At 37.3% G+C, this 27,522-nt stretch overlaps 4 protein-coding genes across 6 annotated transcripts in view; 1 reads left to right on the top strand and 3 right to left on the bottom strand.

Moving 5' to 3' along the window:
- The window catches only part of LOC113650532 (lactose-binding lectin l-2-like), a 214,377-nt gene that overhangs the window by 73,596 nt on the left and 113,259 nt on the right, over positions 1–27,522 (bottom strand). The window lies entirely within an intron of this gene.
- On the bottom strand, positions 1,176–7,881 carry LOC113650560 (ubiquitin carboxyl-terminal hydrolase 37-like). Of its 3 annotated transcripts, XR_007137736.1 has the most exons (18): positions 7,730–7,881; positions 6,393–6,436; positions 6,184–6,271; positions 6,017–6,060; positions 5,839–5,908; positions 5,708–5,745; positions 4,918–5,541; positions 4,615–4,749; positions 4,299–4,430; positions 4,022–4,148; positions 3,751–3,884; positions 3,558–3,657; positions 3,383–3,465; positions 3,085–3,218; positions 2,894–2,970; positions 2,722–2,788; positions 2,242–2,553; positions 1,180–1,361 (listed from the first exon to the last, which is right to left on the bottom strand). XR_007137736.1 is itself a non-coding variant. In XM_027158975.2 (17 exons), exons 3-17 carry the CDS (start codon positions 6,247–6,249, stop codon positions 2,402–2,404), a joined length of 1,983 nt encoding a protein of 660 aa, XP_027014776.2. In that variant the 5' UTR covers positions 6,250–6,271; positions 6,393–6,436; positions 7,730–7,881; the 3' UTR covers positions 1,176–2,401. The 3 variants fall into 3 exon arrangements, 2 of the variants coding, with proteins under 2 accessions (XP_027014776.2, XP_027014780.2); XM_027158975.2 differs by having other exon boundaries at positions 1,176–2,553; XM_027158979.2 differs by having other exon boundaries at positions 1,178–2,553; positions 4,918–5,538.
- The window catches only part of LOC113650569 (histone H2B-like), a 28,349-nt gene continuing 13,810 nt past the window's right edge, over positions 12,984–27,522 (bottom strand). Inside the window, exon 2 of the mRNA XM_047801547.1 lies at positions 12,984–13,268. Coding sequence (XP_047657503.1) covers positions 13,221–13,268 — 48 coding nt within the window. The 3' untranslated portion in view covers positions 12,984–13,220. The remainder of the gene's footprint in view (positions 13,269–27,522) is intronic.
- LOC113650565 (lactose-binding lectin l-2-like) lies at positions 21,989–24,643 on the top strand. Its single transcript, XM_047801178.1, has 7 exons — positions 21,989–22,041; positions 22,117–22,196; positions 22,572–22,595; positions 23,279–23,373; positions 23,991–24,125; positions 24,230–24,341; positions 24,453–24,643. The coding sequence occupies exons 2-7, from the start codon at positions 22,136–22,138 to the stop codon at positions 24,518–24,520; spliced, it is 495 nt and encodes a 164-aa protein (XP_047657134.1). The 5' UTR covers positions 21,989–22,041; positions 22,117–22,135; the 3' UTR covers positions 24,521–24,643.

The raw sequence follows: 27,522 nt of genomic DNA, 5'->3' as shown, positions 1-27,522 counted from the left end.
CCCCTGAAATGTATTTTCATTTAGGTTACAGTTTTCATTTCATATTTTTAATTTATTTATTTGTGTGTCTATGATATGCTGCCCACTTCTGGGTCAAAGAAAAAGTATTTTTGTAGTGATTTTGCTTGTACATACTGATTTAGTATAAAGTATAAACCGAGCACACGTGAGTGTGTACGTGTTCTCCACTCGCGAGCTCAAACAAAGAAAGCTTTTATGTCACGTGTTTGCCGCCATAATTCCAGCTTTATCAATGCTTGCTCTTCTCGACTCTCCCAGTAAAGACCTCACCATTAACACGCTGTTAAATAAAGTTAGTTTTTGTAAACCTCATTGTTTTGTATATTATATATAGGCCCATGTAATATACCATGGACAAGAGTCCATTCATCAGTCTGTATAAGACTAATTAATTAAATAATTAATCAATCAATCGATCGATTGATTGATTGATTGATTGATTGATTAAAAAGTTTAAAAAAATTTTTTTTTTTTGTTGAGTTTTTAAAACTGTCCAAATCTCACGCAAACCTATTAGGTAGCTAGTTAGCCTGAGTAGCTTAGCTAGTTAGCATGACTGCTAGCAAGAGGTTATAACAAAGTGAGAAAAAAAATAATAATAATGACCCCGGTGCATTTAATAAATATCCGAAAATTACACCCCACTTCAATGTCATGCCATTGTAGAAACCTTGATGTTGTTAAGGCTATCATGTGTACGCAAATGTTTATATAAAGACTAAATAATTTCATGCACGATGCTAATTGTGGTCTGAACATTCACAATAAACCTTGGATATGTTGTACCTATCTACAGTACATAAATAAAATACAATCATATGAATCAAGAAAATACGTTTTTATATAATATATATATATATATATCTAAACACAGCAAAAATGTATATATATATATATATATATATATATATATATATATATATATATATATATATATATATATATATATATATATATATACATTTTGCTGTGTTTAGATTAGGATTAGATTAGATTAGATTCAACTTTATTGTCATTGTAGGTACATGTACAGAGCCAATGAAATGCAGTTAGCATCTAACCGGAAGTGCATAGACGGCTTATTTACAAGTGTAAATTTACAGTGTAATAAATAAGGGTATGAGGTTATACAGAAGGTGTAGTAATATGTACATATAACTGAATAAGGGTAAATATATACTGTGGTTTTATATATATATACATACATACACACACACACACACACACACACACACACACACACACACACACACACACACACACACACGAGTTTAGTTGCAGAACATATTGCACATATTGCATTGATTTCCTCCATGAAATTACATCAAGGCTGCATATTCCTGTAATTCAAAAAGAAATGATAAAATAAAAGCTATGAAATGTTCATATATAATTGATTCTAAACATAAACACAGGATTGTTGAACGTTATGGCACAATTTATCGATTATAAATTGTGCTTTAAATAATTATTTTTAAATAATTGCCACGTTTCTGAGATGCTTTTTCAAAATGATTTATCTATTTATTTTGCTTTGCTTTTGCACCATTCTGTGTAAGCTCTAAAGATTGTTCTGCATAAAAGTCCAAGATGGTTACAGGTGTTCCATGTTCACTGGTGAATAGATGTATAAATATTAACGTATATCTAATATTAATCTTCATATCAACCTTTTGTTTTATGTTTATGTTTATGTAAAGCTGCTTTGAGACAATGCATTGATAAAAGTGCTACAGTATGCAATTAAATTTGGATTGAATCGAAATATTATGTATTATATAGTAATAGAAAGAATTTAGCTTTTCAAATTAAAACTATGAATGCTAGTTTCAGATGTAACCATGGTTCAAATGAATAGTCTTATGAGCTTGTGTGAAATGTATCATCTTTTTTTATCTATGAAATGCGGCTGTTAAGATAGACGGCAAAAGCTTAATTTTTGCTTAAGACTTAAAATAGGCTTAAAGCAAAACACAAGATTTTAATAACATCATCTCAGTTCATCAAATAGGTTCGGAAATAGATTTAAATCCTTAATGAGCAAGCCAGAGACGAGGAAAAAGCTGATCTTCTTTGATACACTGGATTGTGATGTTAGATCATACATGGCCTCTGTACAAGAAACATTAGAGTTCAGGACCACCTCCTGTACTGCTACTTGGCAGTTACCGAGCTGCACCGAGAATTGATAACATGATCTGCTCTCCATAGTTAACTCACAATGATTACTCCACTAGGCCACAAGGGTTATTGCCAGAGGTGCTTGTTTGCTAGAAAGTGCTCTGTAATCCCCCTTCTGCATCATCCCTGCTCGTTGCCACATCCTCTTACTTGTGCCAACACCTTTCCAAGCCCAGCCACATCTTCCAGATTTCTGACTTCATCCAGTGCTCAGTCTCTCATAGAGGAGCACGTAGGCGTCAGACGACCTGTACCTTAAAACATCCTCCTCTGTGATTGCAGTAACCAGATGGTCATTGTAGGTTATCCACTCTTCAGGCCTGCCACTGGAACAATCACACAGATAATGTCCTGAAAAAGACACACACACACACACACACACACACACACACACACACACACACACACACACACACACACACACACACACGGATCAGTATACATCCTTGTGTGTCACATGTGTTTTCCTAAATAATTCACTAAATGATACGTGATATTATGTGTGTCTTTATATCTTACCATATTCAGCTGAGAGTCCCACATGGCTCAGAACACTGATCAGCTGATACGTGGAGGTTGGTCCAACCTAAAAACAACACACACAACACACAATATTGGTCACATATAGACACACAATTCAAGTGTACACACTACAATCCTCCTTCCTAACTCTCTTTCCTATCTTTCTCACTTCATCCGTCACTGTTTCTGTCTCTCTCTCGCTCGTGTTTTTTCTGCCTTTCTCTCTGGCCTCAGCTTTGTTGTTCTCTACATGAAGAAGGAAGGTACAAAGATAACATTAACTCATCTTTAATTAACCTGGATGTGATTAATATTGGCTGTAAGCATTACAGCTTAGACTATTTATTGTTTACAACATACTTGATCTGGGTGTGTCTGATTGAGGAAGGCAGTTTCCTATCTGCAGCTCAGGTTGGATGTCCATTGGATTATTCAGCTTGAGGACTATGTGACATTTATGCATTTTGAACCTGTTCAGCTGAATAATCAGAAACCTGTAGAGAAAAGAAATGAAAAGTAATAGAAAAAGTATTAGAGCTGAAGATCTGCAGTCACTGGTGGCACCTTTTACAGCACTTTTAACCCATCGGTGTGTGTGTGTGTGTGTGTGTGTGTGTGTGTGTGTGTGTGTGTGTGTGTGTGTGTGTGGCAGCCTTACCTGGGCAGAGTGTGGAACATCCAGCTTGAGCTGGCATGTTCTGCTCCACACCTAGTGCACTTGCGCTCTACCTCTGTTGTTTTCTACAATAGACAAATTAGTCATATACAACAGGGTCAGTGTTGATATAAACTGATGGATGTATAAAAGAAAGAGAAGCAGGCTGAGAGCTCACATTAACTGTTTGGTAGAGGCACTCGTCCACAGAGTGGTGTACTAGAGGCAGGGAGAGGTGATTAAACACTTCCACTTCATTTTTCTTCTGAGATCCACAGCTGCAAAATGCAAAATTTTCTCAATCTGCTCAAAAATCTGCTCATCATCTGCATCATATACAAACTCCAAACTCTGTATGTTACGTCTTGTACCTGGAGCATGTTATGATGTTCCTCATCTTGAACGAGAAATTGTTCTTGACTGGGCTTCCATCCTCTTGCAAATCCTGCATTCGCCCAGACTCCTCAATTTGGGTCAAACAGTAGCAGAGGAATTCATGGGCATCCTACACATACACACACACACACACACACACACACACACACACACACACACACACACACACACACACAGAAATAAACATTAAATAATATCTCGAATGTTTACTTCTCCATGTTTTAGTGCGTGTGTTGGTGAACTCACATTCTGCTTGTTGACAGTGAATTCAGGGTTGTTGTCTGCAGCTGAATTAATGAGGTCTATAAGGAGTTTATCCATTCCATATTGAGCTTGAAAGCCCTTTCTCACCCTCCACAATTCAACAAAACATCTGCAAAAGATCCCCAGAAAACTACCTATAAGCTCAACATTCAGTCATATTTCTAACCTCGGTCCTCGTTTCACATTTTCTTTGCCAAAATCAACTTTTTTTAACTTATATTTACAATTATAAATATACATTAATATGTAATCTTAATACCTGAGGAATGTGTCATCTCTGTTCTGGTTAGAATTGTCCAGCAGGCAGGCGAGCTCTTTGCAGAAAGCATCAGCTGTGAGCAGACACTGCAGACTTGCATTAATGTAGCAGCTGCTACCAAAATTAGGCAACCTGCCAACAGATCCACAAGTTAGATTCACGTTCATGTTCACCAAAGAACACTAGCGCTCTTTAATATGTTCATTAACAGGCTAATGCATTCCAGTAGCAAATATTACTGTGCATAAAATCTTTAAAATTCAGATTGGAATTAGTTTATTCTTAAATGAAAGATTAACACATCATCCTGTCTTACCCGCCAGGGATCATTTGATGCAATGGGATGCAAAAATGAACACTGTTTAGTTCAGAAACATCTGGACTCTCGCTCTTTGCATTAGAGTGAGTTTTCATTGAGCGCCTTTTCTTCTTTTTTGGCATCATATTGGAACTGAAACAGAGAGGCACAGAGTTTATAAAGAACTACTTGTATATGTGGATTTGCAGGTTTGGATATTAAGTAGTAAAAACATTCCATTGTATAAAAGAATTCAACTCCATAAAATAATATAAATAATATAAAGCCTCCTTTGCCACATTTTACTTGTCTGCATCTCACCTGAATTCATATGAATCGGGTTCACTTTTCTTCGTTTGTGCATCAGAAGAAACGGCCAATTCGTTCAGATCCTGGATGACCTTTTTCATTCTGTTCTCCCAGTAGTTTGGGTTCATTTGCTTTCTTTCCTCCTTCCATGCTTGGTTATGCAGCTTCATATTTTGCCCATCCTCCATTACATTACTTATTTCACTGGTCTGGAATAAGCTTTCTAACAAAATTTTTGGCTTTTTTTCCTCTGTGATTGTCGGGAGAATAGAGCTTGGCCTCACATTGTCCATCGTCGCTTTTGCTTTTGTCACATTAAGCTCATTTGAGATCTCCTTATTTGCAGCAGTCTTCTTAGCTTGTCCATGAGATGTTGTGTCCTTCATTTCTGCTTTCATTGCAGAGATCATATTTAAGTCTGGTAAACCTACCTGTGCCTCGGCCTCTTTCACCCCTTTACTTTTCATCTCTGGAGGTGTTGGGGCTGGCTTCACCCTGATCACCTTCCTTTCTGCTCTTTTCTCAGTGCCGCTGCTTTGGGTCTTTGTGTTTCCCTTCAGGTTTTTCACTTGGCTGGACCCCGCGAACAGTCTCATTGGGACAAGTTGTGGGGTCTCTTCTGAAGATTCTGAGCTGCTTAGGAATAAACAAATGCTGTTTGTCTTTACAGTAAGCATAAGGTGAATTCCACTATAATTTTAACATCTGGGCACTTAGTCTACACAATTTATCTCTAAACACCTAAAGTTCTTAGACTTTTCTGATGTCAACATGGAGCTGTGTAATTTTTGCTTAAACAAACCATTCTGTAATTGCTGCAGGATGCACTTCGATTTTCTCCTACACATGAAAACACAAACAGAAATAGAATGATTCTCAGAGACACAATAAATTGTGACATGTAAACATTGTGACATTTAAAGACGTTCTTACTCTTCTCCAGAAGGCCTGCTTTCGGGATTCCTCAACAGACTTGCACATCTCCGTAGACGTCTGTGAGGTGCTGAGGAAAAAACAGATGCTGTTTGTCACACAAGACTCTGAGCCTTAATAATGTTTTTGAGTTTGATCTCATTATATTGTAGATGCACATGTCTGTAATGTAGCTTACCTTTCTGAAGTTGTCGCAGATACTGACGGAGTTGTCTTGGTCCTCTACAGACAATAAATGAAAACACATGGTCATCAGAAAGATATTTATAAAAGCGATAAATTGTGACATAAGAGACACGTTGATGTTTGTTTGTGTATATATTGTATAAAAAATCTTGTTCTTACCCTACTGAAGGTTTTCTTTGCATCACCCTGCTTCTTCTTTGGGGATTCCTCACCAGACTCAGACATCTCCGTAGAAGTCTGTGAGGTGCTGAGGAATAAACAGATGCTGTAGGCTCAAGGCTCTAAGCCTACACAATCTCTGGTCTAATTCATTACCCATAATGCTGCTGTTAGCTGACATGTACACAACTGTAATGTATATATCTTACCTTTATGACAAGGTAGATGCCTTAAAATGAGCCACCTCGGGCAACTCCATACAGAAAATACACAGACAAGAGAGATATGGTTATTACCTTCTGCTGTGTACGAGTTGTAAGTAGTAAAAGCGACATAACAGCGACAAGAAGACATTAGGCTATAAAAATAAGTCATGTTACAAGCCCGTAGGCAGGGGGGGTTCGGGTTCCCCCTTCACTGCCAAAGGTCCAGAAGTCGTTTTTTTTTTTTCATGTGATTATTGTCATCATTGTTTTAATGCTTGTGACAAATATTCTGGGTTGCTGTTTCAAAGTAATATGATACATTATTGTAGCTAGACGTGTGTGTGTGTGTGTGTGTGTGTGTGTGTGTGTGTGTGTGTGTGTGTGTGTGTGTGTGTGTGTGTGTGTGTGTGTGTGTGTGTGTCGCGCGTGCAGTTCAGAGAGAGTTCTCGCAATACACTTTTCAAAGCCACGGTGAAGCATCGCCTCTGAATGATGGGGGGAGGGGTTATATATCTTTTTTAATAAAAGGATTTCTATATTTTATCCACTGAATAGTCTATAATATAATGTCCATATAAACGTAGCGTGATTATAATAATAAAACATAGATATTCAGTGATATTGGCTGTGCAATTGGCCAATACCGGCAGACTGGAGCCAATGGAAATGCTTCTCTCCTTCGGTGCGCGTCTTTATTCCTCTGAGAACTTTAAAGCGGACCACTTGAGGTAAATTATCTGGAATGATTAGTATATTAATTGATTTACGATGTCTACAAAGCGAACACACGACGTACTAGTTACGTAATATTTGCACCCAAGAAGATCGGAACTGACCAGGGTACTAAATCCATAAGTGCCAAGACAAATACAGCAACAAGCAAAGAGGCATTGCCAGAAAGTCAAGAAATGATGATGAAAATAATTGTTATTAATACTTCAGTAAAGTTTATTAAATCTATCCTGTTGTTAGTGTGGTCTTTAAACTTATGAACTGTGTATAGACTGACAAAGGTGGTACATTTGACAACAATACAGTAAATAATTTCGGTGCATCAAAAAGCGTGCTCTTAAAGATACCAGCAGACAAACTAATCCAGCACAAATTAGTGCATAAAAGTCCACCAAAATGAAGTATTTGGACCTCATCATTAAATACAAAAGGAGGAGAAAAACTGCAAAAAGGTCCACTTTTTGGAAAGTGGACAACAATCCTCCCCTCCCCCTCCCCCTCTCAATAGGCTGTCTACGGACCTGGTGTTAAAACATTAAATTTGACGATAAAGTGGTAAAAAGATGATCAGTTTTTCGATATTTCACTCTCTCTCCATTATTTCTTACCTTCTGCCACATACGTGGGCAGCAGAGCATTTTACTATCAAAAATACAATTGGGTTAAATGTTGTTTATCTACATAACAAGGCGCTGGCAGGAAATTCGCAATAGATTCCGTCGATTATGATGTAAGTTTATACAGAACGCGCGCGACCATTCTAGAATCCACAGAACACACGTGAGCACCGTGTATGTCACAACCGGGAGGAGGAAGACACATATATACAGGATAGCTTCAAATAAATAGGTTTTAATAAATTATTACAACAGGAACAAGGACGAAAACTATACAGGACAAAACACTAACGAACACTGACGTATTATTCCGGGCTGCCATCGGAAACACTGCACGGTTAAATAGACATAATAAACAATGAGGAACAGGTGTGTCGAGACGGGGAGGCGTAAACAAAGGTGGGGCAGACACGTGACACGGAACAAAAACAAACACACATGGCCAAAAGTCCGAGCTGAGTCCTGAAAGTACAGTAACTGTCCTGACTGTCGTAATGAACCAGCGGTACAGAAAAACAGACATGCACATGAAACTTACTGTTTCAAATATTCCACACCTAGCTTCACATCTAAGAACTGTCCAAACTGCAACTCTGCTCAAGCTGAATCTTTTTCGACCACTGATTAACAGAGTAGTCGAGTTTCAAATGAGCCATGGAACACTGATGAGAATGTAAAAGCTGCAGACCACAAGGACAGAGGTGAGCAAAACCGAAGCTCTGTTTGGCAGAAATCAAACTCCAGGGAAGGGAGGACGTTTCACATAGGCAAACTTACCTCCAGAAGATAAGTGTGCCTCAACCTTGTCTTAGGTCCCTGACTGAGCCACTTATACTTGGTCATGTGGAGGCCGGTACTTCTTCATTTTGGAATACACCATTTATTGTTAAAGTTAATCTTTGTGACAAAGCTGTGGATGCAGCACTGGATACAGGGGCCTCACTTTCGGCCATTCGCACAAACATGATACCTGGTGTCTTACAATGGTCTCAGAAGATTCCTCAGCCATCCCAACAATGGACTTTTTTCTTTGTTGCGTTTAGGGAAACGCTTCCACGTCCTTGAAAGCAAACACAGAGAGAATAAGGAGAAGCTTCTTCCTGCAGGCCATTCAGAGTTTACACTAGGAAACACCCAGGGTCTAGTACTGGACCTCTCCCTCTATCTTCACTGTTTTTCTGCACACTTTTTTGCACAGACACTTTAACTCTGGACTGTCACTTTAACACTAGACTTGCACAGCACAGTGCCACTTTATACACTCTATACACACCATACTGCACATGGACACTTTAAGGACAATCATAAAAATGCATTTATGTATATACATATATTTTTCACATATATTTTCATATTTTAAATACTTTTTTATATAATTTATACTTTATTTATCTACCTTCTTGCACTCCAACTGGTATCCAAAGAACCAAAGAAATGGTGGTGGATTTCTGTAGGCACAAACAAACTTCATTACCACCAGTGAACATTTAGGGAAAGGACATTGTGAGAGTGGACTCTTACGGACAGACAATACTGAGTCAATCTATAGGAAAGGGCAGAGCAGACTCTTCCTGCTGAGGAGACTAAAGTCTTTTGGAGTGCAGGGAGAGCTACTGAAGACCTTTTTGACTCTGTGGTGGCCTCAGCCATATTCTATGGTGTGGTTTGATGGTGAAGCAGCATCTCTACTGCAGAAAGGAATATATTGTACAAGCTGATCAGGAAGGCCAGCTCAGTCCTGGGGATTCTTCTGGACACTGTACAGGAGGTGGGAGAACGGAGGATGGTAGCAAAACTATCATCTGTAGTGTCGTGTACCAGTCATTTTAGACTTCATGTCCCAGGCACCCTAAATTTCAACATCTACTCCTCAATTAACTGATGAGCAACCCAGTTTTACACCCACACCTGGCTCCCGAATGTCTGGAGTCTCCACAAAGACCAGATAACCCCATGCGGCTCATTGGGGCCAGCAAACAGAACACACACACACACACACACACACACACACACACACACACACACACACACACACACACACACACACACACACACACACAACACAATGAGACATTCCGTTTACTAATAAAACCCAAGATAAGGTACTCTAAGGTTCTCATTCTTATAACCCTTTTTGTAATGTGTTTCTTCTTTTAAGGCTTGCCTGACTTAAAATTATTTGCTCCTTAATTTCCTGACAAGGGTGTATTTTATTCATGTGTCAGAAAACAACATTGTATTTTAAAATCCGTTATACTCTATCATCATATCTTACTGATCATGGCATGTTAATGTATACCTGTTCTAATGCCGTATGACCCTTTAAGGTCTGATGTCAGAATGTATACGAAGCTATTGTTTTCTGTTTACTTCCCTAATGAAAGTGCATCTTGTTCATGTTTCATTTTTGTTTCTTTGCCTTTATCTTTGCCTTGATTAATGATCCATGTATGTAATGTACCGCTGCCTTCATACCGTCATTACCCTTCATGTTTAGTATCCAAATGACCACAAAATTATCGGTTACTCATTTTTCAAGCACTGGTGTGTTTTATTTGAGCACGAACGGCACCATACCATCTTAATACACCCTGGATCAAACTTTAAAGTCATCTAAAAGTTTGATAGCTAAACCATGCCCACAGACACCTGAAACAAAGGGAGTTTTTCCCTTCAAAATCCTGACCGAAGTATTGGTCATCTTCCCAAAGATGGGTGGAGTTCGTGACCTTTAAATTGTCAGAAACACCACTAATCCGTGGTCAGACTTTCGGAACAGCTTGGAGACGACTCCATCTTCCTTCAAAGAAGTTCCAGCAAGCTTCACTTCCAAGAACGACAACTGCTCTGATCTTCAGGAGAACTTGGAAGAACGTCTGACCCCACCCTAACTGACTTTTCAGAGATCTCTCTGTTGCATCCGGACTCTTGTTCAGTAAGCCAATGCAAGTAACCGTTTCCTTTACCAACCAATTTAGATGCGTAATTTTAAGTAGGAATCTTTCATTGAATCTTAAGGTGAATTTAAGTTTCTGTGATGATTTCCCAGTTAGGGTGTGATTAATTTTTGAGTCTAAGCTTGCCATTCCTTTCCTTCCTTTCTCTAGTTTTTCTTTCCAGTCTCTTCCTCCCTTTCCCCAATTTTAATTTCTTTTGTTTTATTTTATTTTCATCTTCATTTTCCCTATTTCCCTATCATATTGTTTGTTTGTGTAGTTAGTTTTATGTTGTGTTTGTCTCATTCATTAAATGTCATAATTTTGAGCCACAGGTGATTTGTCTCTGAGTCTCGCTCACAAATTAAGGTACCTGCAATATCTGGTCTGAACTACATGCTCTATTGAGTTAATTTAATTTAAATTACGGTATACAGTAAAAGGAAAGTGAATCTTTCTTGGCCGGGAAGATACCGACTTCATAGAATTAATAAAGGTACGCGGCCTGTTCGCCGGAAGAACAGACCAAATAAGCGTAACCTTAATTCCAGTACCGTTAATTTCAACTTAGGTTAAAATATTTGGAAGTCACTATAACACGTTATAGTCGCTTATAAATATTTACCTTGCTTCGCGAGCCAAAATCGCTACACATCATTGCTGGAGAATGACTCTCACCCCCTGTATGAAACGGTGTCATCTCTGAGCAGCTCCTTCAGTGACAGACTGTTACATGCTAAGTGTCTTAAGGAGCGATACAGACGGTCTTTTATACCTGCTGCTATTAGACTTTACAATCAAAGCTGCTCCCAGTGAACCAGTCACTATAATTACACACTGTTGTTACTGTTTAACTGTAATAATAATAATAATAATAATAATAATAAAGTATTCTAAACAACATGTGCAATAACAGAATTTTTGAAAAACATGCAATATTACCTGAGACTACTACTCGTGGTCTCTTTTTACACATTTTGTTGTGGATATACTGTATATTATATTATAGTATGTCTCTATTCTTTTATACATTTGCATTACTTTCTCTTTGCTGCTGTAACAAAAAAATGTTCCCATTGTGGGGCGAATAAAGGTATATCTTGTCTTATCTTATCTTATCTTATCTTATCTTATCTTATCTTATCTTATCTTATCTTATCTTATCTTATCTGTGGCTGAACATTGGCCTCCAATGAAAAAGCTTCTACCATTTTGACCATTTTTAATGTCACACACACACACACACACACACACACACACACACACACACACACACACACACACACACACACACACACACACACACACACACACATGCACACACACACTTGGCTGGTGTAAGTGAAACATTAGTCAGCACATCCCCAGGTCAAAGCTGACTGATGCAACTAAATTCATAAATAAGAGAGACGAAGCAAATATGATTTGAATATGAAAACACAACGTGTGTGTGGTGTGTGAGTGTGTGTTTTGGGTGCGTGTGTTAGTGGACATTTTATATGTATGTATGTTCATTGCACTGAAAAGGGCAAAAGTGAAACCCATTGCCCCAATAAATATGAACACAGGAGGTAATAAATTATTTTACGAACACATATTTCAATAAAAATAGACAAAATTCATTTTACGTGCAACGTGCATAATTTGGAACAATCATGGTCATTTTCAGGCAAATATGTGGAAGAAAACCCAAGTTATGACACATTAACCCTTTAAAGCTGGGTCAAATTGACATTAATCTTCACATTAAACTTCTTGTGCTCTATGTATGTGTTTTAGGAGCGAGAGGCTCACAGCATTCTCCAGTCTGTGGTCAATGAGATGAAAAAGATCTTCACTCAGCTGGTGGAGAAGAACAGTGAGCGGAAGAAGACTGATACACAAGGTAAACATTTATTCTCAGGAATCTGTGTGTGTGTGTGTGAGAGATAATATGTTGCATCACATGTACACAGCGTTGTACATGTGACAGATGTTGACAGGGATGTGTTCAAAGTCAGGTGTATAAGTGACTAGCACATAGTGCAATGTTTCTTCAGGCTGGAACTACAATTTCTAAGAGATTCACAATTTAACTCCAACTTTTTAAAATATTTTTTATTAACTTGGATATGTTTGTTTAACAATTAACATAAATGGAACATAACTCAAACATAGTCTTCTACAACTTGATTGCGATGATTGTCAGGTTTATTACGGTGACAAGGATTACAAGGACCGTCGCAATGTTATTCAATTTGTCCAGCATCCTGTGATTTGCAACATTGTTGAGATCTTTAAGTGCTGACAGAGGATGAGAAAATAGAAAGCAAGCAAGTCCATAAATCAGATCTTCCTTCTGAAAACATTAACAGCCACAACATATCTGGAAAGCTTGTAGGTTGCTATATACACACCTTTATGACTGAAAAAGCAATAATGCTGCAATGCTCACCCATGAAATAAAGAAAAACCGAACGTGAGCAGTTGCAAGAAGATGCACAATGAGGTCAGTAAAATGAGAATGTGGTTTGGGTAGGTAGAATGAGACCTTTGCTTCACCACTTCTATTCAGCAACCGTGTTTTTGGTGGCATACCTATTCATGTTGAGAGGCTGCAAGAGAGAAACAACACATGACCACTTTAGCAACAGTACAGAAGTCATTACTCCAGCACATTCTATACAAGCATACCGACAGGCTAGCCCTCAACTGGGCTAGCCATTATTTATAAATTTCATAAACTCTTACCCCAAATGTTTAGTGGAAGTAGTGCAGAATATTAATACTCTTGCCCAAGGATAAAATTCACTTAGACTTCTACACAGTCTATATGAAGTCTCATAAGCATAATCGATCCATTTAAAACCATTACAAATTAATTCAAATTCTACTATTTGGTTTTTGATTTTTCTTCAAATCCCTGTTTGGGCACCAAATTATGAACACCTATTCCGTTTATATTAGTTTATGTATTACAATAAATGAAAGGCCTCAGCAGACCATTTTTTACTAATGATTCATGTGTATTAAAGAGTTAACCAGCAAATACAAATCCTACCTACACCAACAATCACCACATCAACAATCCCACAATTTACAATAAAGCAATATTTCCCTGCAATGCACTGTCTTTGGTTTGCTTTATCCGATAAACAACTTCTTTGCATAGTCTTTGTAAAGCAATAAGACATTCATGGTCATCATGTGTAGAATAAAAACAGTACTTGAATTTTCCGATGGTTCACTCATCAATATCTATGATAAGTAGAAAGTCATATTTCCTAAACACAAATCTGTGTATTAAAACCTCTTACCTGTCGCCCCCCCCATTTTCATGATTTTCGCCTAGATGACATACCCAAATAAAAAGTGGTACAGCTCCCATAGACACACAGAGGTGAGCCTGGTCTCATTGAAAAGAAGAGAGTGTCTAGTTTCTGATACAAGTGTCAGGGTGATTCTAGGCCTTACTGACACAGAGTTACAGAGGCTAGAATGGAGGGTTTTTATTTCTGCCTGAGTTGTTTACCTGATTAACTGATTACATACATTGCTGTATTTAATGATGGTAGGTAAACAACAACTGAGGTTCATAGCCACATGTCTTGGCTTTCACCAAAAAAAAAAAGTCAAAAGACTCAAAAATGGATTTCATATGAATATTTTTCTACGGACATGTCCGTCCGTTCATGTTTTTCTTGTTTATTTGTTTACTGTATAACTTTGTATAAAAAGACTGCATGCTTAGTTCAAAAGTCGTATAACAAAGAGAACCCCTCTACCTAGAAGCCTGCTGTGAAAAAAGGCCTGTAAACTGACACCCTGAGGTGTGAGAATGTGAAAAGTTCGAGAATTGCGCAATAAAGTTGATAAAAATTAATATACGCATGCTCATTGCACAGCCCTCCCTCACCAGATGTATCATGTTGCATCTCGTTGGAATCGTCTCCTTATTGGCTAAAGAGCTATGACGCTCGTGAAACATCAAATCGCTACTGGAGGGAGCAATTGTCAGTCAAAGGGAGGGTGTCCCACATAGCATGGAGAGACCTCATTGGCTTATTAGCTGCCTATCTCTGCACCACAGGCACTGGTTGGCTCATGAGAGGGCTTGTTTGATTTGTTAGACCCTCGACTACAAATCTGATGCATTTTGTAACTTTTGTAAGCCTCCAATGAGAAGTAGGAGTCAAAACAAAGGAAACATAATACTTGTGAGGCGAGCAAAGCGTTTTGGATTAAAATGCTTACATATTCCAGTTCCTTGGACTCTTGGGGATTTTTACAAGCATTTGTTTTGGAAAATAAATTAACATTAGTGACAATGTGAAGAAAGGGAAATTGCGTTTAAAGGTGAGTAAACAAACGGTTTCAAATGGTTAAATTACTATGACTGCTATAAATCATATTATGCTTTGTGTGTGCGCTTAATAAAATCCTGAGAGTCTAAGCTTTCAAACAGTATATAATTTAACCGTGCATTTAGAGGATATAATGCTTAAAAGTTACAATGAAGTTACAATGAAGGTGATGCAGTCTCGCATCCTAGCGGTGGTGGCTCGTTCTCGCGACGGCGACCTGATAATTAAAGAGTTAACCAGCAAATACAAATCCTACGTACACCAACAATCACCACATCAACAATTCCACAATTTACAATAAAGCAATATTTCCCTGCAATGCACAGTCTTTGGTTTGCTTTATCCAGTAAAATTTTTCTTTGCATAGTCTTTGTAAAGCAATAAGACATTCATGGTCACCAGGTGTAGAATAAAAACAGTACTTGAATTTTCCGATGGTTCACTCATCAACATCTATGATAAGTAGAAAGTCATATTTCCTAAACACAAATCTCATTGTAATCTCAGATATTTCCTAACAAAAATCCCACTTGCATTTGTAATTGTGGCCTAAGTATCCAAATATATTTGGGGCAACTGCATAGATTTGTCTAAAGATATTTTCATCCTTAATCCAAATATATACTTTCATCTTTACTCCATGACTGAATGTATTAAATGTTTTAAATTACATGTCCAAACATTGTAACATGATACCTCAGCTCAAATATTCCGTGTCCTTATCTTTGCATCTTCACAGAATGTTTACAACATTGTGCAAATATGTTTTAGATAAAAAATCTTTTCTTTGGAAAGAGGATGTTCCTGACAGTATCACTATATTAGCATCATCACTTACCTTAATTTGTTACATAAAGCAAGTAAAACCTCCTGATTAGATGTAAATGGAGTTGCGGTGAGGTATAACATACACAATTCTTACTCCATTAACACAAATTGTGCTTTTTTTTTCTTCCAGTGAATTCATAAAATGATTCTGTGGCATTTGTTGTATGATTTTATTTTCTTCATGGTTATCATTTTGTTGTCATTTTTAAATGCACTCTCAGAAAGATAGATCCATCTAGCACATGCAGAATCACACAAGCAGAATTGTTTTGTCAAAACAAGCAGTGAAAATAATTATGTGAGTTGTTTCCCCAGGCAATCACCCTGATGACAACTTACCATAATTATATTCACTGCTTCATATCTATAAATACTGCATTATCAGGAGTGTCAGTCATCAAATCATCTGCATATATTTCACACACTACTGCTGCTATTTATTGTACAAAAAGCATAATATTGCACCTAATTGATCAGTCATATTCTATATTCATATTTAATACTCATTCTGTCTATATTGTATCTCATCGTCTGCATTGTCTTGTATAGTTTGTATAGTATAGTGTTATTTATGTCGGTACTTTTGAGAGTCACAAACAGCTGGAACCATATTCCTTGTGTGTATCAACACACTTGGCCAATAAACCTGATTCTGATGGTGGTAATAAATGATCTTATTTGTGCCTTGGATAGAAAACAACTTTGCGCTGCTTTATTTGTAGATCTATCCAAGGCGTTTGATTCCGTAGATCATAAATTGTTGCTGAACAAACTTAGGGATGTGGTTTCAGTACTAATGCTTTAATGCTAATGGTTTAATGCTAATGGTTTAAAAACTATTTTGTAGATCGAACTCAGTGTGTCTATGCAGAGGGCCACAAATCTGAGTTTCTTGGGATATCTAAACAGGTCCCTCAGAGCTCTATTTTGGGACCTATTCTGTTCTCTATTTTTATAAATGATATACAGTATGTGTGGATGACAGTGATTTATACATATGCTCCTTGCATAACACAGGCTGTGCAAGAGATTCAGACTGCATTTCAGTCATTACAAACTGCTCTACTCAATTTAAAATTGGTTTTAATTCCTCAAAAAATGAAAAAAAAAAAAATCTCAATGAGACTTCGTGGTAAAATAAAAAACAAAAAAATACTGTTCCAGGTCTACCTCATTCTCCAAATACAAATGTCTGAGCGATTGGATAAGCTCTCGCATCGGTTCTCATCTGGTTCTGAAAGGTGAAGTGGAATACTCTGGCTCTATAGGATTCTCACCCTCTGTCCCCTCAACTGGGCTAGCCATTATTTATAAATTTTATAAACTCTTACCACATATGTTTAGTAGTAGTAGTGCAGAATATTAATACTCTTGCCCAAGGATAAAATTCACTTCTAAACAGTCTATATGAAGCCTCATAAGCATAATCGATCCATTTAAAACCATTACAAATTAATTCAAATTCTACTATTTGGATTTAGATTTTTCTTCAAGTCCCTGTTTGAGCACCAAATTATGAACACCTATTCCGTTGATATTAGTTTAAGTATTACAATAAATGAAAGGCCTCAGCAGACCAATTTTACTAATGATTCATGTGTATTAAAGAGTTAACCAGCAAATACAAATCCAGCTACACCAACAATCACCACATCAACAATCCCACAATTTACAATAAAGCAATATTTCCCTGCAATGCACTGTCTTTGGTTTGCATTATCCGATAAACAACTTCTTTGCATAGTCTTTGTAAAGCAATAAGACATTCATGGTCACCATGTGTAGAATAAAAACAGTACTTGAATTTTCCGATGGTTCACTCATCAATATCTATGATAAGTAGAAAGTCATATTTCCTACACACAAATCTCACTGTAATCTCAGATATTTCCTAACAAAAATCCCACTTGCATTTGTAACTGTGGCCTAAGTGTCCAAATATATCTGGGGCAACTGCATAGTTGTAGTTTTGTCTAAATATACTTTCATCCTTAATCCAAATATATACTTTCATCTTTTATCCATGACTGAATGTATTAAATGTGTTAAATTACGTGTCCAAACATTATAACATGATACCTCAGCTCAAATATTCCATATCCTTATCTTTGCATCTTCACAGAACGTTTACAACATTGTGCAAATATCATTTATTTGTTTTAGATAAAAAATCTTTTCTTTGGAAAGAGGATGTTCCTGACAGTATCACTATATTAGCATCATCACTTACCTTAATTTGTTACATAAAGCAAGTAAAACCTCCTGATTAGATATAAATGGAGTTGCGGTGAGGTATAACATACACAATTCTTACTCCATTAACACAAATTGTGCTTTTTTTTTCTTCCAGTGAATTCATAAAATGATTCTGTGGCATTTGTTGTATGATTTTATTTTCTTCATTGTTATTATTTTGTTGTCATTTTTAAATGCACTCTCAGAAAGATAGATCCATCTAGCACATGCAGAATCACACATGCAGAATTGTTTTGTCAAAACAAGCAGTGAAAATAATTATGTGAGTTGTTGATCAGGGTGATTTCCCCAGGCAATCACCCTGATGACAACTTACCATAATTATATTCACTGCTTCATATCTATAAATACTGCATTATCAGGAGTGTCAGTCATCAAATCATCTGCATATATTTCACACACTACTGCTGCTATTTATTGTACAAAAAGCATAATTTTGCACATAACTGATCAGTCATATTCTATATTCATATTTAATACTCATTCTGTCTATATTGTATCGTCTACATTGTCTTGTATAGTTTGTATAGTATAGTGTTATTTATGTCGGTACTTTTGAGAGTCACAAACAGCTGGAACCATATTCCTTGTGTGTGTCAATAAACCTAGTTCTGATGGTGGTAATAAATGATCTTATTTGTTCCTTGGATAGAAAACTTTGCGCTGCTTTATTTGTAGATCTATTCAAGGTGTTTGATTCCATAGATCATAAATTGGTTTTAATTCCGCAAAAAATGAAGAACATGGTCTTTTCAAAAACTCGTCCATAGTTGCTTGATGATCTTAGCATTTTTACATCTGATGGTAAATCCATTGAAAGGGTACCCACGTTCAAGTACTTGGTATATGGGTGAACATCAAACATTTATTTAATGTACATTTTGCCAATTTAGTTAAGAAGCTCAAAATAAAGATTGGCTTTTGTTTTAGAAATAAATCTAGTTATACTTTTAATGCCAAAAAACTACTTTTCTGTCTGTGATTGATTATGGTGACATACTATATATTCATGCAGTCTCCTTCATCTTTCGGAGCCTTGATTCAGTGTATCATGAGTCTATACGCTTTATTACAAATGCAAAGTCCCTTATTCACCATTGTATTCTTTATGATCTGGTGGGATGGACATCACTGACCACCCACAGAAAACAGCATTGGAATATTTTTATATATAACGCCCTGCTAGTTAAACTTCCAGCTTAGCTCTGTACTCTCCTCTGTCTCAGTTCTGCTAGTTATCAGCTACGTTTCTCCAAGTGGTTGCTTATTAACCTACACAGGGTTTGGACAGATTTGGGAAAATCTGCATAGAAAACATGTATATCACTAGTATTAGTAGTAGTAGTAGTAGTAGTAGTAGTAGTAGTAGTAGTAGTACAGTGGTAGTAGTAGTAGTAGTAGTACAGTAGTAGCCTTTATTGTCACTGGTCACAGGTACCAGCGAAATTAGTCATCAACCTGTCCATACATACAATACATAAAATATTGGGGGGAGGGGGGGGGGGCAGGACAGAAAGACAGGGCATTGAAAAGAAATACAGCATAACATGAGGGAAGAGAGGGGGAAAAACCAAACCCCAGACTATGCTCTGGTGGGGAGTACAGTGTGGGAACAGGAAAAACACCTCAGCAACATAAGCACATAAACAGAACACCATAAACACACCACTTGCAACAGGGGAGGGGAGTGGGGGTGGAGGTAATCCAGCACAGGCAAGCAGCCATCAGGTCCTGCAGCCTTTATCTTCTGTGCTGGTCACAGACCCGCTTGTCAGACTGGCGGTACAAAGCGGCAAAGGCTAGGGATGGTGGTGGTGGTGGTGGTGGGGGGGAGTGCATATCTTTTATATTTGTGCGCGTGTGTGTGTGTGTGTGTGTGTGTGTGTATGTAAGCGTGCAGGCCTGGAGAGTCGTTGCTCCCAGCATCAAATCCATGTTATCATGGTTCCGAATAGGTAGATATCTTCTACGTCCTCCACGGAAAGAGCCGCCAGCACACAACACGCCATTTCGCCCACGCGTCCATCGTATTGCCAGCTGCGAACGTTCCGGCAGGGCAGTTGGGTTCCCCCGAACCCAAGCTTCTTGTCGAGAAGATGGTGTCAATTGCATTGAGAGACCAGTTTATCAAATCCATGGTATTTTTTAGTTTGGAGAGCAGTGTGGAGAGAGTCTCTCAAAGTATAAGACAATAGACGAGATGAGAGGAGCAAAGCAGGGAAAAAAGCCAAAAGAGAAGTATGCACTAGAAACGTGCATATCAATAAATACATTTAAGACCATCATAAAAAAAAATGTGGGTTAGGGTACTTGAGAGGTCCTTGTATTTGAATGATTTTTGTATGATTATATGTATGTATGTTTTTACTATGTTGTGTTTATGTATGGCTGCTACCTTGGCCAGGACTTTCTTGTAAAAGAGATTTTAGATCTCAATGAGACTTCCTGGTAAAATAAAAAATAAAAAATACTCTTCCAGATCTACCTCATTCTCCAAATATAAATGTCTGAGCGATTGGAAAAGCTTGTCTGGTTCTGAAAGGTGAAGTGGAATTCTCTATAGGATTCTCACCCTCTGTTCCCTCACCTGGGCTAGCCATTATTAATACATTTTATAAACTCTTACCACATATGTTTAGTAGTAGCAGTGCAGAATATTAATACCCTTGCCCAAGGATAAAATTCACTTAGACTTCTAAACAGTCTATATGAAGCCTCATAAGCATAATCGATCCATTTAAAACCATTACAAATTAATTCAAATTCTACTATTTGGTTTTAGATTTTTCTTCAAGTCCCTGTTTGGGCACCAAATTATGAACACCTATTCCGTTGATATTAGTTTAAGTATTACAATAAATGAAAGGCCTCAGCAGACCAATTTTATTAATGATTCATGTGTATTAAAGAGTTAACCAGCAAATACAAATCCTACCTACACCAACAATCACCACATCAACAATCCCACAGTTTACAATAAAGCAATATTTTCCAGCAATGCACAGTCTTTGGTTTGCTTTATCCGATAAACAACTTCTTTGCATAGTCTTTGTAAAGCAATAAGACATTCATGGTCACCATGTGTAGAATAAAAACAGTACTTGAATTTTGCGATGTTTCACGACAACCATTCAGCCAGACAGAGTTGCACTGTACTCTTACTCCACTGTACTCAAACTTGCACCTTAGCCTATCTACTGTATAGAGGTATATGATACATACTATATACTGTAGGTTTACTCTTCATATTAAATCATGCTAGGCTTACAATTTTTCTATTTTGAGAAAAAAAATTGTCAATATTTTCAAGATTTTTGTTCCCTTAATAATAAAAACCTTCATTTAAAAACTACATGTTGTGTTTACTTGTGTTATCTTTGACTAATATTTAAATTTATTTGATAATCTGAAACATTAAAGTGTCACAAAAGTGAAAAAAAAAAAAAAATCAGGAAGGGGGCCAACACTTTTACACACCACTGTATATTTAAAAATATTACATCTCATCAACATCTATGATAATTAGAAAGTCATATTTCCTAACAAAAATCTCACTGTAATCTCACGTTTTCTGACAAAAATCCCACTTGCATTTGTAACTGTGGCCTAAGTGTCCAAATATATTTGGGGGCAACAGCATAGTTGTAGTTTTGTCTAAATATACTTTCATCCTTAATCCATGTCTGAATGTACAGCCACAATAACATTAAATGTGTTAAATTAATTACATGTCCATACATTATAACATGATAGCTCAAATATTCCATGTCCTTATCTTTGCATCTTCACAGAACGTTTACAACATTGTGCAAATATCATTTATATGTTTTAGATAAAAAATCTTTCTTTGGAAAGAGGAAGTTCCTGATAGTATCACTATATAAGCATCACCACTTACCTTAATTTGTTACATCAAGCAAGTAAAATCTCCTGATTAGATGTAAGTGGAGTTGCAGTGAGGTATAACATACACAATTCTTATTACATTAACACAAATCATGCTTTTTTCTTCCAGTGCTTGAAAACATAGAACTATGGCTTCTCAGACCAAAGTCGTGATGCTTCTTATTCTCGCCACAGCAGGAGCAGCATTGGGTAAGAATCTTAACTCTATTAAGGATATTAGGATATAACTAAAAATAAAATTGTTAGTGAATGTGATATACATTTTATGTAAAATACAGCTGTAATTTTGCTTGTTTGAAAATGTCATATTATTATTGTGATTGGCAGATCACTCTCTTTTTAATATATTTTCTTTTTTCTTTTTGAACATCATTAAAATTCATCATCTGTAAATAACATCGAAAAAATAATTTACCAAAAATGATGACCTTTCCCCAAATTCCTTTTAAGCTGTGGCAAACCCAATATCAGATAAAATTAAAATATTAAAATCTTGAAATGCAGCTAAATTGTAATTGTAACCACCAGGACTTACATTACTCTTTTCTTTCTTCTGGTTTCTAGCGGCTGATAATGACATTGTGGCAGGTAATTAAAATACCTGCACAGATCAGTATTATATTAAGAATACTTCATTTGTACCAGCTTTACTTTCTTTTCATGTAATTAATTTATTTAAACTAATTATTTCCTATTAAAAAAATTATAAATATACAAAACCATTGGGGTAACATAGTGGTTATTTTTTTTTATCACCACAGAGTCTTAAGGCTGCAAGCTAATGTATTAAGGCCATAACTGAACGAATAAGGGCTGCAAGGTAACTTATAGCAGCCGAAAATGAATATACTGAAACCAAAAGCTAAAAGATTAAAGTAAGAATCATTAAGAACCATCTTCCATTTAGAGAAGAACAGGGGGTCTTGTAAGTGATGGTTTGGCCTCCACATAGACCTGATCACAACATCATTAAGTCTGTCTTGGGATATATATACATTAAAACAGAAGGAGTTAACAGAAAGATTTTATGCATAAAAACTTTACACAGTACTGTTTTTTAGGCCAGCAAAGTATACTTTATGGCTAGAATATGCTTTTTGAAGATCTGGTTGAAGTTTTACTGCTTAGTTAATGCTTAGTTCCAGTGAAGAAAAACTGTAATGCTTCAGCATATCAAGACAAGTGTGTGTATGTACATATACGTATATAAACATGAATGTGTTTCTGTGTGTGTGTTCATATATATATATATATAATATACTATATACTAGATCTGTCAGTAAAGAACTGCCCAACTGGATGGACATTCTATTCTGGTCGCTGCTACTTGTACAATGCCGCCAGACTGGATTGGGCTTCTGCAGAGGTTTATTTTAATTCTTTCCAAATGTATTTACATTTGCTCTATTTACACAAAAGTTAAAAAAAAAGTGAAAGGATTATTCATTAGCATATCACTGGTGAAATGGGTTTTAATCTTATATTAGCAAAAGGCTGTGAAAAGTAACACAGTAACAGGACAGGACAGAAACGTTTGCCTAACACCTCCAGGGTCGGGGTTCGATTCCCGCCTCCGCCTTGTGTGGCCGTGGAGTTTGCATGTTCTCCCCGTGCCTCGGGGGTTTCCTCCGGGTACTCCGGTTTCCTCCCCCGGTCATGCATGGTAGGTTGATTGGCATCTCTGGAAAAATTGTCCGTAGTGTGTCTGTGCCCTGCGATGGGTTGGCACTCTGTCCAGGGTGTATCCTGCCTTGATGCCCGATGACGCCCGAGATCACCGTGACCCGAGGTAGTTTAGATAAGCGGTAGAAAATGAGTGAGAGTGAGTGAGTGAATGATTGGGTCTTGGTCAATATCTACTATAGGTGTTTGGTACCTGTATGAAGTTTAAAATGAGATTTATACAGTGTCAGTTCCTTAATTGTGCATAATAACTGCAGGTAAGAACATGCAATGATGTTACAGTTCTGTTTGTTTTTCTAGAAATTCTGTCAGGATTTTGATGCACACTTGGTCTCAATACACAGTGAGAATGAATATCAGCAGATAAGGGCTCTTATCCGTACTCATGACCCCACGGAGGCTCTAACATACATCGGCCTCAGTGACTGTCAGAAGGTAAGCAGGGGAACATCTGACTGTATGGTGCAAGATTTATTGACTTAAACCTCAAAAATGTTATCCACTATAACACCTTGTGATTTCCTCTGTTCATCTTTCAGGCTTTTCAATTCTTTTGGTCTGATGGCACCAAATTGACTTTCACCAAGTGGAGTCAAGGACAACCAGATAATCATGACAACAAAGAGCGCTGTGTGCATATGAATGCTGGTGGTAAGCAAAAATTCTTCTTCTGTATGTATCTCAATAGCTTGTGGTGTGTTGCTTTTTTTTTTAACTCAAATACCATGACATTTACAAGTCTATTTTTTCTGTTATCTATAGACAAAAACTGGAATGATATTAATTGTGACTACACCTATCCCTCTGTGTGTGCCAAGAAAAGTTGCTGAAGTGCTTCCTACTGCATCTCACCAAATATAATACAATATTATTTCTCGTCACTGATGAATTTATAAAATGATTCTGTGGCAGACTTTCATAACTTCAGCAATAAAAAAAATCTAAAAAAAAAAGTTATGTTCTGTATGATTTTATTTTCTTCATGGCTATCATTTATTGTAATTTTTAAAACACTCTCAGAAAGCTAGATCCATCTAGCACATGCAGAATTGTTTTGTCAAAACATCCCAAGATCCCTTAAGGCGATATTGTAAAATGGGTTCTGGGGACACCAAGGGTCTGAGAGGTATAATATTTATATAGCCAGATATACAGAAGTTTCCCTGAAATCTGTTTTGCACTTAAATGGCATACATTTTGAGGTCTAAACTGGTCTATGACCAACAACATTATATATAAATGTGTGTGTGTGAAATGTTTTACATATAATTATATACACACACATTCTGTTACGTGCTCAATGTGTCTAGGGGTTGTTGAGAATGTGCAAATGAACATGAGAACTTTCCTTTTCCTCTATCCCAGCTCTTCTCACTTTTTAAATTCATACTTCTCATAAAAGATTCCCACAAATCCCCTCTATTTAAGACCATGATTTGAAAGAACACCAAAACAAAAATATTCTTAAATTGAGTTTATTGTTCAGGGCTCAACAAAAGCCAATGAATATAAATTATATACAAATGTCAGAATAAATAAGCCTAAACAACCAAGGCGTCAGGAGAGAGCAAATTCCGAAAACAACAAACAAAAGGGCTTTGAGGTAAGAGGAAGCTGGTCCGTTTTCCGCTTTGTAGGCCAGCATCAGTGTTTTGAATCTAATGCGTGCAGCTGCCGGAAGACAGTGGAGGGATGGTATGCGAGACCTTAGGCAGGTTGAAAACAAGCCATGCAGAGCTGCCTTATGGATCATTTGCAGTGGACGAATTGTGTTCATAGGTAGACCTGCCAGCAGTGTGTTGCAGTAATCCAGTCTAGAAATGAAAAGAGACTGAACAAGTACCTGAGCAGCCTGTGTGGACAAAAATGGCCAAATCCTTTTAATGTTGTAGAGAAGAAAGCGACATGAGCGAGTCACATTAGCAACATGAGAGGAAAAGGACAGTTGATTGTCCATGGTTACCCCAAGATTGCGAGCTGTGGCTGAAGGGGAGATCAGATTGTTGTGCAAGGATATAGCAAGGTCATGACCTGGGGATGAATCAACTGGGATGAACAGCAGCTCAGTTTTGCTCAGATTGTGCTTTAAATGATGAGCAGTCATCCATGATGATATTTCTGCCAGACATGCTGAGATCCGGTCAGAAGCTGTGGTATCTGATGGTGGGAAAGAGAAGATAAGTTGTGTATCACCAGCATAGCAGTGGTAAGAGATCCCATGTGAGGAAATAACTTCACCAAGAAAGTGAGTATACAGGGAGAAAAGAAGAGGACCACGTACTGACCCCTGTGGGACACCAGTGGAGAGTCTGTGTGGAGCAGATGTCACTCGCCTCCATGTTACCTGATATGAGCGTCCTTCCAGGTAGGAAGCGAACCATTCCCAAGCTGATCCGCAAATCCCAAGACTCCTGAGGGTGGACAAGAGAGTCTTGTGGTTGACCGTATTAAACGCTGCTGAAAGGTAAAGGAAGATAAGGATGGATGACAGTTTGGCTGATCTAGCAGCATGTAGTTTCTCAAAGACATCCAAAAAGGGCTGTCTCTGTGGAATGAGCTGCTTTAAAGCCAGACTGTTTGGGATCTCGAGGGTTGTTCTGTGAGAGATAGACAGACAGTTGATTATAGACAATGCGTTCAAGAATTTTTGAAAGAAACGTGAGAAGTGATACCGGTCTGTAGTTACTGATGTCTGATGGATCCAGAGCAGGTTTCTTTAGGATAGGAATAACCCTCGCTCTCTTGGTTACCTGACCAGATGCTATGGATCTATTGATGATAGTGGCAATGAAGGGAAGAAAGTCTTGCGAGATGGCCTGGAGCATAGTGGAAAGGAGTAGATCTAATGGGCAGGTGGTAGGATTGCAAGACTAGATGTGTTGTAAAATCTCTTCTTCTACAGTTGAGAAATGTGACAATGAAAGAGTGGGGGAATCCATACTGTGAAGATGTAAGTGCAGTCAGGGCAGAAGTGAAGGTCAAGCAGATTTCCTCAATCTTCTCATGGTAGAAAGATACAAAGTCTTCTGCAGTCAGGGAGGATGAAGAAGGTGGAGCAGGCGGGTTGAGTAGAGAGGAGATGATGTTGTGGTGCTTCTGAGGGTCTTGTGACGAAGCTTTAAGCTTTTCCTTGTAGAAGGAAGTCTTGGCAGAAGTCACATCTGTGGAGAACTTGGCCAGGAGTGCACGGTAAGAATCAAGATCTGCAAGTTGTGATTTTTTCCATTTTCTCTCTGATGATCTTAGCTTCCTTCGAGCATAGCACATGTAGCACATAGCACATTTAGCATGCAAAACATAGCACATAGCACATGTAGCACATAGCACATTTAGCACGTAAAACATAGCACATAGCACATGTAGCACATAGCACATTTAGCACATAAAACATAGCACATAGGACATAGCACATGTAGCACATAGCTCATAAATTTTTGAACATGGCTATAGTGAACTTATTTGGCTACAAAAACATGAGTGAGTTCAGGCAGTGATGATTGGTGAACAGATCTGGGATGCAGATCATCATTCATCAGTGGGGTGAATATATGGGGTATATATATATATATATATATATATATATATATATATATATATATATATATATATATATATATATAATAATTTTGTTATATTTTATTATTCTCTGCTTATTTATGATAATGTTACTATTCACTTTAAATTCAATTGCTAATATTCAAATCAAAATTCTATTCAAAATATTCCAATCAATAAAGATTTGTTTATACCTCATTCAATTCTGTAATGTTTTACAATACAGTATTGTATTGTATTGTTTTAAACTTTTTTAAAATGAGGGAGGTTTGTAGTG

The sequence above is a fragment of the Tachysurus fulvidraco genome, chromosome 1 (genome assembly GCF_022655615.1).
Source record: "Tachysurus fulvidraco isolate hzauxx_2018 chromosome 1, HZAU_PFXX_2.0, whole genome shotgun sequence".
NCBI classification, from domain to species: Eukaryota; Metazoa; Chordata; class Actinopteri; order Siluriformes; family Bagridae; genus Tachysurus; species Tachysurus fulvidraco.
This window is presented reverse-complemented; position numbering and strand designations above follow the sequence as displayed.